General features: G+C 35.8%; 1 protein-coding gene and 1 long non-coding RNA gene across 2 annotated transcripts; one reads left to right on the top strand and one right to left on the bottom strand.

Moving 5' to 3' along the window:
- Positions 1-1198: 1198 nt before the first annotated feature.
- On the top strand, positions 1199-3623 carry LOC133289702 (uncharacterized). Its single transcript, XR_009748521.1, has 3 exons — positions 1199-1351; positions 2268-2356; positions 3375-3623. It is a non-coding gene; the product is annotated as an uncharacterized LOC133289702 (long non-coding RNA).
- Positions 3624-6388: 2765 nt separating this feature from the next.
- LOC133289700 (pectinesterase-like) lies at positions 6389-8787 on the bottom strand. Its single transcript, XM_061487696.1, has 2 exons — positions 7833-8787; positions 6389-7196 (listed from the first exon to the last, which is right to left on the bottom strand). The coding sequence occupies exons 1-2, from the start codon at positions 8785-8787 to the stop codon at positions 6499-6501; spliced, it is 1653 nt and encodes a 550-aa protein (XP_061343680.1). The 3' UTR covers positions 6389-6498.
- Positions 8788-10476: the final 1689 nt, after the last annotated feature.

The following is a 10476-nucleotide window of genomic DNA, read 5'->3' as shown; positions in this document are numbered from 1 at the left end:
AGCAGGAAGACGCTTGGTATGGCCAATTTGATGATTTCTGAGTATAATTTGATTGAGAAATTCAGGGATCTCTGCATTCCTGTGAATACCGAGGATAGTCTGCATTTATTGACTACTACGGTAGTCCAGAACTCATTAGTTGAGCGGATCAAAGAAGCTCAATTGCTTGATGAAGAGATTCAGTCCATGAAAGAACAGGACTTTGTGTCCACTGATAGGTTCGGTATTAAATTTTACAAAGATCGGATCATTGTTCCGAAGGGTCAAATGGTAGATGAGGTATTGGCTGAGGGCCATATGGGTAAGTACATTATCCATCCTATTGCTACCAAGATGTATCAGGCCATGAAACCAAAATTTCTAGTGGTCTGGTATGAAGAAAGATATTGTTTAGTTTATGAATAAGTGTTTGATATGTTGTATATGTGCATTCATTCACGTTCATATAAATATTATATGATTTTTGATGTAATGATGATATATGTTATGAGAATCCTTGTCAGTGACCTTGGTATGTTGACTGCCTATGGCTTTGACCCTGGGAGTTATTTTCATACTACAGTTTGTGTTGATTGCCTATGGCTTGACCCTGGGAGTCACACTAGACATGTGAGACATGTCAGTTAGCTATTCTTGGGGAGAGCCCTTGAATAGTTAACCAGAGTATTAGTTATGATGTGATGCTTTGCATTTAGCATGTATCAAGGATATTCCTTGTGTAATTCATAGAGTGCAGTTTCCCTGGTCATTAAAATTTGTAAATTGTATTATCAATAATGACCCTCACATTTATTATGGATTTAATATTGAAGGATAATTACAAAGAAAAAGAAATAAAGTCACTTTTGGTGAAAAATGAGTTAAAATGACATTTAAGAGGTAAAAAATGCGGATAAATAAAGTTATCTAAAAGTGAAAGTAAAAATAGAAACGTGACTAGAAAAATATTCTAGTCTATTGGTTAAAGTTTGGTAATGAATGGAGGTGTGTAGATAGATGAGCTTATACCCGCTAGTATAATGAATTTATATAAGTGACTCAAGGGACTCACTATTCCCTTCTCTTTACGGACGCGAGACAGAGAGAACGAAGGAAAGAAAATGAAAATGGAGATTTTGTTTAAAATTCTTCCAAAATTCATAACTTGAGCTAGAGACCTCCAAATCACTCCGTTCCAAAGCCAAACCTGTGAGAAATTTCGAGAGAAATCTATTGGTACCAGTATTTCTGAGTGGGGTTCACTGTAGAGAGAGATCTTCTCCCCCAAAGAATTCGAATTTCATGGAAAATATGGGTTTTGATGGAGCTTGAAGCCATGGGAGCTTGAAGCAAGCTTCTCCCTTCATTCTAGGTAAGTTCATGTTAAGAAATCTTTGTTTTCTTTGAGTTTTGAGAAAGATTGAATATAGGTTTTCATTTTAAAAATTTGGATTGATTGAGCATGTTAGAGCTTAATTCAGGTTTAGCTCATGTTGAGAAAAGTGTTTAGATGAGAATTTTAACGGTGAAAATGTATTTTGGAAAATTAAAAATACCGTATTTTTGAATAGTGTCGTATACGTGAATAGTAACGCATACATGAATAGTATTGTAGAGATGAACAGTGTCGTATATATCAATTAACGAATCTTGGATTAGAGGTGTGTGATAAGCTTGAATTTGATGGAGTAAAGCATTGAAATCATGAAGTTGGCATGATTTCCTTTATGTGCCTCTTAGCCATTTTCAAAGGAAGTATGTGCTATGAGTTACTGTTTTACAAAGCGAGCATACTTTTATGCGGAATGATATTCTAAGGTGTATGGACCTTCGCTTTGGTGAAATAAAAAAGAAAATAAGGTAGCTCCTTTGTATGGCCTTAAAATGAGTTTTGGCCATTTTCAAATGAGGTATATGTTCGGAGATATTGTTTCGCAAAGTGAGAATACTTATATGCGTAAAATAATTTATATAGGTGGCTAAGCTTGGGTTTAGGCACTAGACAAAGAGAAATCTTATAGCTCCTTTGTAATGGGCATTCGGCCTTAAATTGGGAAAAATAGGCTTTTAGGTGCTAAGAGGAGTAATGAGTGTTCTAAAGGCCTTTTGGGACTATCCTAAGACTAAGTGAATATATGGAATTTTGTGGGGATTTGTTGAACAAAGAACCACCCACTCATGACTTAATATGATTAAGTAAAAAGAAAATAAACAATAAAGTGTGTGTCTTGTATATTTACATGGCATTATATCATTTTATTGAGTTTTATGTTGAATTCCTTCTCTAGGTGTACCTAGGGACTGTGAACGTTTGGATTCTCGTGGAGTATGATAAGTAGCTTGTTCTTCAAGTAAGCAGATTGTAAAGCTCAAAGAGGTAAGCTCTATGTTTATGGGGTTCGCTCCTACTTTGTGTTCCGCCATAGTGTACGGACTGTGGTCAGGTTGTATGATATGTATGAGATACATGATATAGATGCATTCATATAGAGCTATATGATAATATGATATGTTTTGTTTTGATGTATTTACTTTGATATGTGTTAATATGATATGTTTTGTTATGATATGACTTCTGTAACATGATTTCTGTAACAATATCTGGCCATTGATTGTATAGTACCCGGATGTTCGCTTTGGGGTCCTCCCTCGGGACTGATGGTGTACGCCTCTGATATGTTCTGGTTCCGCTTTGGGGTCCTCCCTCGGGAACACGTGCGTTGATTTCCGCTTGGGGTCCTCCCTTGGGAATGACTGCGTACGCCTCTGATATGTTCTGGTTCCGCTTTGGGGTCCTCCCTCGGGAACACGTGCGTTGATTTCCGCTTGGGGTCCTCCCTTGGGAATGACTGCGTATGCCTCTGATATGTTCTGGTTCCGCTTGGGGTCCTCCCTTGGGAACACGTGCGTTGATTTCCGCTTGGGGTCCTTCCTTGGGAATATCCGCGTACGTTTCTGATAAGATATGTGTATATGTTTTGTTTATTTATGATATTTGATTTTATGACATGTTTTATGGGATATGTATGATGATTTTGTAAATGATATTTGTTACGTACGTTGATTTCCGCTTGGGGTCATCCCTTGGGAACGATTGCGTACATCTTTGATATAACACGTTTTGTTCTGATGTGAGTATTGTGATGATTTTTGTAAAAGATATTTGTTACGTGTGTTGATTTTCGCTTGGGGTCATCTCTTGGGAATGACTGCGTTTGTCTTTGATAAGATATGTATATATGCTTTGTTCAGTTATGATAATTGCTTATATGATGTTTTGTATATTATGTATCTGACTGTCATGCAGGAAGTGAGCCCAGGGTATGGAGGGTTTTCCATAAACCTGGAGTTTACTAGAGATTCGTCTCTAACCCCGTTTGGGGATATGATTTCAGGAACACAGTTAATTGAAGAGCCTCATGGGACAAGGACACTAACCGTGGCTAGAGGTACTAGTATGAGGATGTGGAGTTCTGGGTGGTCGGATGCTACTATTTGTTTTAGACGTATTTTTGGAAAAGATGTATTGTTGCATAGTGTTCATATTCGATACATGTACATTTATGTATTCAGGCATGATGATATGACTATGTAGTATTCAGTTATGTTATGTATTGGATTGCATGCTATTAGATTTGTGGCACAGAGCCAAGTTCAGCATGCGCCCATAGATGGGTATCTGAGTATATTTGCATGACTGGTACTTCTGGAAATATATATTGTTTAAACTGTCTATCAGGAACTCTTGAGTGTGGGATTGGAAAATCCCCAGTTGTCCGATTTACAGAGGATACTCTGTCCGATTTTCGTCTCCGTAAAATAAGAATTAAATTAGAAGAAGTATGCAATGTGATATGTCATGTGAAAAAGGATTAAAGAAAAAGAAAAAGTTAGTTCGTATTTTCGTAAGTTAAGTCTTCCGCTGTTTCTGTTTGTATCATATGTATGTTAATTGAACCGGCTCGAGACGGGGATGTTACACATACACCCAATCATGCACAATAAATTGTAATCAAGACTAATTTAGAAAAATAACGATATGCACAAATAAGTAATCCATTTATTCAGTAATCCAAAAAAAAAAAAGTAATCCATTTATTCACTGATGGAAAAATTAAAATCGAACGGATGATATATTCACTTGCTAGTTGAAAACTCTTATCTTTTGAACTCAATTTCTTTTTGAAAGAAAACCATTTTTTTTTTCCTTTGTGAAAGAAACAATCAAATTAAGTATTTTATTAAAAATGATAAATTTCTCGTCAAAAAAAGATATTGAAATAGATAATAATTAAATGAAAATAGAAACTCTATAAAATCATTTTATTATTGGTCTGAGGTGTTGACCTGAGATGTGCAATCCCATAAAGAATTGATGATTGATGTTTGAGTCAATTTGAACACACACACACATATATATATATATATATATATATTTTGAAAAGATCAATTTGAACGTGGGAAAAAGAAATATCTTTTTAAATGACACAAGCTTGTGTCCTTTTAGGTGTTTTACACAAAGTATGAGACCGGTCATATTTTGTATAAATCTGAAAAGTTACTTCTTTTTTTTCTTCCAAATCACATAACTGTGTAAGTCAGTAAAAGAACACAACTTGTACTCTTTTAAATGACACACACTACACCCTTTGAACATATTGGCATAGGAGGAACGAGCTCTCTGTGAGTTGGATTAAGGTGTTTTGTGGTGATTTCTACGGTGGGTATGATGGACAGAGGGTGCCCCTTGCAAGTGTGAGAGTGGGTGTGGACCTATGAGCCTAGTTTAGGGCTCAATAATTCAGTCCATAACCATAATAAAAAAAATAAAATTGAATCCATTTTTTTTTTTAATAAATGGTAAGCCCCATCACATTATATATTTATAGTAGAAGATAACTATCTCCAATAACATGAGAAAATAAAATCCCTTAAAATTATCACAGACTAATATGTATAATAATGTAGGCACGTATTTTTTTACTTTTTTACTACGTAGTAATAAGTGAGAATTAAAATATTTTAATATTCTATTTTATTTTCCACTTCATTTACTTTTTTACTACGTAATAATATTTTCTATCATTTTATTATTGGCATATCTTTAATAGAAATGATTCGTTACAAGTGTCAGCATTGAAAAACTGATTTAGTTTTTAGTAAGAACTTTGTGGATGGTGATAGATCCGAAAAGTTTAAAACAGCTTATAAAGGGGGAGAATCTGTTTTTAACACTTTGTCCTTCTGTTTTTGTTTATTTGAGGTGTTGTAGAGTGTAGACAATAGTGTCTATATTAACTTTTTAAATGATCTTTCTCTAGGAAGTTAAGTGGTGGGACAGCTTTGATGGCAGAGCTTTGGGGTCTCCTAAATGGTTTGGAATGAGCCTGGGACTCTGGATTTCGTCAAATCATTTTGGAATGTGATTCTGTTGAAGCTTTGGAGCTGATATAATATCTTGATATAATAATGATTAAAGAGATAATGACATAGACCAAAACTAAATAATAAATCACGGTAAAGAGTCTCATGCCAAGATAAGGAACAAAATGGGATGGCATTTAAGGGCACAATGGCTCTGGTGTGGTTTCTGCAACGTAATAGCTCTATTGATTGTGTGTAGAAAGTTCCTATTTAATGGTTGGAAATTGATTTTTTTAGGTGGGGAATATTACTTAACGATGAAATTAGTCAAAATTGTTTGAACTGTGCATATGCAGAGGATTGAAATCCTCTGCAATGAAAGTCCAAAAATCTTGTAAGAGAATAACCCCTTGAAAGACCTTAATGGTCAGGTAATTGAACTAAGTCCGTCCATAATAATGTAAACAATCGAATAGTGGTTGAAATTAATTGATACATGTAAAGAATAAATTCAAACAAAAAACTTAGTTGTTAAGTGAAGATCCATTAATGATTTATATATTTTTTTACTTCGCCTTCTCATACGAGAGTTTATTGGACATGAAGGGTAGATAATGCACAGGCCCCACTTACATGTGCTAAGAAATTTCACAAGAGAAAGTGGGGGCGTGAGGATTGAACTTGGGACACGAAACTCTGATACTATGTAAAACAACTATCTCATCCAAACGTTTAAGGTAATGAGTGAGGGCCTTTTAATGGTTTATACTATTTTCTGAGATAAAGTTATCTCATCTCTGGTAAGCCCAAAACGACATCGTTTTGGGACAGAAAATAATGTTTTTTGTAATTCTAATATATTGCAGAGTTATATTAGTCTTTGTTATTATAAATTTTTAATCTCATAACTCCAAAATAATGTCGTTTTGGGCTCATCGGAGATAATTTTATCTAGAGTGAATGAAGAAATACTTTTTCTAAGGAAGCAGTTGGGTTAAGTTAGAAGAGTTTATTTTTCAGACATGTTGCATTACCTATGGCCACTGCATTCCGAACTTCATTTTGCCATATAGGCTATAAATATATATATAGCAGATGCACATGATTTTTATTTCAATTACTGCAAAATCCACTTGCTGTCTCTGAAGGCCATATCTAGAGGCCCTCAGTGAAGGTGACACCAGTGTTCTTCAACCAAACATTACCTTGTATGAGTTGCGTTACTGTGAACTTGCTAGCCTCGGCAGCACTTGTAATGACATGGTAACCAGGCCAATTCACTCTCTTGCTGGTACCAGCACCTGGCCCACTGTTCATGTACTCTCCATAATACAACGTTTTCAAAAAGTCGCTACTGGCATCATCCCATGGAGCCCACCCTGCTGGGTCTATATGGCTGTCAAGTGACGACTGCATCACAACGGTTCTGGAGTATTTCTTCCATGGGCGGCCCAGATAAGTTTTAACAGAACCCACGACGGGCTTGAGATCCGAGCTCGGTGTTAGTTGACATTGTTGAATCGAAGTTCCTGAATTCTGGTTTGGATCTACTCGTCCTTGGGCCGTGAACATGTTGTTCTGGTTACTCATGGGCTTTCGGGCCACCAGGTTGCATTTCTGGAACACAACAGATGCGTCTCCAAAGATGAAGTCAATGGTGCCAGTGATGAAAGAGTCACGGTAGAACTGCCTGTTGGTGTGAGCATAGAGAGTGTCTTGATAAGCGTCAATGCGGCAACGGTTTATCACCGACTGGTCAGCGCTCACGCGCAGAGCCACTGCTTGATGCTTCTCTGGGCCTGCTGTGTTTTGGAACCACATATCCTGGGCTATGAACCCATCACCATTCGCAGCTGCAAAGTCACATTATTATGAGTTCAGGGGGCGTTTGGTAAAAGAGAAATTTTTATTTGTCCGGGAATCTCGATTTTCAAAAATATGATTTTTGCATTCAGTTTACGATAATATCTGAAAATTTAAAATTTAGAAAAATTCAATTTCCCGGGAATCCCTCAAAATCCCGCGTACCAAACGCCCCCTCAATGTTATGTTTAAAAGACCCAAAACCCATTAACCCTGCTAAGCCTTTTTATTTCATTGTATTTGCATATATCTATATTTTTTTTTTAGTTAACCGACCAACTTTAATTACTTCTTTTAGATGAATTGGTTTTTTTTTTTTTTTTTTTTTATATTTTCACAAATTTTAATTTTTTGAGCAGCCTATCAGACTAATCTGGAGTGCAGGGCAAGTTAAGGATGAAGATATTTAAACTCTTTTTAAAAATAGCATATAAAGATCGAGTGGGGCGAGTTAAGGATGAAAATATTTAAATTCATTCTAAAAGTAGTATATAAGGATAAACTCTTTCATCTCCTTTTCTACCATCTCAACTACCATATTTTGGTACATTTGCATATTCTAGTTACACAAGAAAACATGAACAGCTAGCAAAATGGAAAAAAGCTGAGTTAAGGTAGAATCATACCAACAGTGGCAGTGCTAAAGGTGCCTGTTCCATCGACAAAATTCAAGCTGCCGGTGATTATTGTTGCATCCATACCATCTCCTACGAGCATCAAATTCTTCTTCGTCTTACCAATATCAACATTCTCTTTGTACGTCCCCTTTTTCACATAGATAACATACCTTGTCTTACCATTGTCGGGTGCGGACGCCACAGCCTCAGCCACGGTCTTGAACTTCCCATCCTTGGCTACCACAACATTGGCCTTGATATCCCCAACCGAAGACGACTCCAAAAGCCTCCGATCCTTACTTGTCACCCACGAGGGAAAGTTCCCATTTAATGGTTCATCAATGAGTTCTACTTCACCCTTTGGATTTTGAGGCAAAACCGCAACAAGCAAGGCCAGAGAGGTTCTTGCTCTGGATATCAAATCGTCAAGCTCAGCCACCTCCATCAGTGCCCGAGTTGACCCTTCTAACCCATCCATGCAAGTGACATGGTTAGTGAGCACGCCGCTTAACCATGAGTGTGCATCTTGCAGCGAACCAGTGGTCTCTTTAGTTAGAGCCATCATTGAGTCCCAAACTCTGTCGATGGACATGTCCATAAGCTGTTCACAGTCATGCAAAGCTGCTTCCTCTTTCGGACTGTTAGTCCTGAGTTTGATAGCTTTGGCTGTGTCCATAGATTTCTGAATGTGTGAAATGGACTTCATTAGGAAGGATTGGAGCAAATTGAATTTGTGGTGTTTTGAGGTGGTTAAAGCTTGAGTACCTGCTACTTCTGAGACATGTTGTAAACATGATGCTGTATCAAGTGCATGTTCACAGACATGGTGAGGTTTGATGAGATAAGAAGCAATAAGTGCTGATGAGCTTAGGATAGCAGCCACAGAGAGGATTAACCAGAATGTTTTGGAAAAGGATTTCGATTTTCTAGGTTTGTGTAGCAGCAGAGATTCTTGGGTAGCCATACTGTTACTGGCTGCTCTTGGTGGTCTTTGCTTTCCATGTTTAGTCGTTATATAGCCCAATAAACTCGATAATAAATTACCTAGCCACCTATGTATCCTTATCATAACTTATAATAAACTATAAAATATGGCCACACATCTCGTCTAATGGTATCTCTATCACGTGTATGACATGTGGAGTCATGTGTTTTTGATTTGTTTTTCGTATTTGCATTATTAATTCTTACAAAGATTTTTATATAGCTAATCTAGCTACAAGTATTTTCTAAATGTTTCTAATTCTAATACAAAAATATTAAAACTATAAAAAAATATACATAATTACTTTGGTCCTGTTTGAGTACTATTTCTAAAAACAGATTTTTGGTTTTTCGAAAAAAAAAACAAAAAACTCCGTTTGATAAGTCTTATTTTATAAAATGAGTTTTAAAAATTGTACTCTAAATTTGAGTTGTTTTTTTTTTTTAGTATTATGACTTTTAACTTTTAAAACAAAAAAATACAGAAAATATCAGTTTTCATAACTATTCTACAAAATAATTTTGAGAATAAACAAAGAGAAATGCATCCGTCTTTTAACAAGAAAAGCAAGACAATTCTTGCAGATACATTGAAAACTGTGCTTGCATTCTTTTTAATTATTTTTTTTTATAATGGAACCCACCAAAATTTATTAGTCCATGAAAAAAAATTCATTGTTATGTTGCAGAACACATATATTTCCCATAAACAAAATAGAATACAATCAAGCAGCACACTCTTTGGTTGTGTTTTGTAGCAGCTTTCTTGAAATTTACTTAGACATATGAGATTGGCATTTGGGATTGTCCATGTTTGGTACATGGTATTAAATTTTTTTCCTAGCTAAGTGATTTGCCTAGCCATTGATAATTGTTTGCAAAATCTGATAAAATGCATGGTACTCAAATTCCACTTCCAAGGTGGTATTTCACAAAAGCTAGGTAAATGAAAAATTTTTGGCACCATAACTATCAAAATTACCCTCTATATAAAGCTACCTTCATCCTTCACATAACTGGAAGCAGAGTGCGATGAACACAAGACAATTTCTAGAGGTTTGAATAGTCTAAAATGATGTGGCAATTTCTGATAGATTTATGACACTGAATGAGAGTACTCTTCACACAATCAAACATAGACACCGCAAGATGAGATTCAAAAAATTTAAAAATAAGGGGTATTTTGATAATTACAACTCATTTTTCCATCAATATTTTAACTCAAACCAAACATAGACTTTATAATATTTACCAAATTTTTCCGGTAAATTTTTTTCCAATCAAACAACTTTTGTTTACATTTTTCTACTAAACTCATTTTTCAACCATTTTTCTATCAATTACATTTTCTTAGTATTCAACAAATTTCTCCTCAACCAAATGTCCCCTTTATGTATTGTTCTCAACCAATCAGTTGGATCTACTTAAGGCCTCTCCATTGAACCGCCCGGTAGGCCTAGCCTCTCCATTGAACCGCCCGGAATGGTGATCTTGATTGAGGTGTAGTTCAAACAATTACTTCCGTTCATCCTTATTACATTGATATACTTCATTCTTTGAGAGAAAAAATTTCTCCTACCAACCTTTTGTTCAAAGGAAAGTCCGTGACGGGGGACTACTATTAATGGGCTAAGTTGATCAAATTTACCAAGTGAGTCGGACACCACAT

The sequence above is a fragment of the Gastrolobium bilobum genome, unplaced genomic scaffold (genome assembly GCF_033153095.1).
Source record: "Gastrolobium bilobum isolate Gb01-03AN ecotype WA unplaced genomic scaffold, APGP_CSIRO_Gbil_v1 utg51781, whole genome shotgun sequence".
Taxonomy (NCBI): Eukaryota; Viridiplantae; Streptophyta; class Magnoliopsida; order Fabales; family Fabaceae; genus Gastrolobium; species Gastrolobium bilobum.
This window is presented reverse-complemented; position numbering and strand designations above follow the sequence as displayed.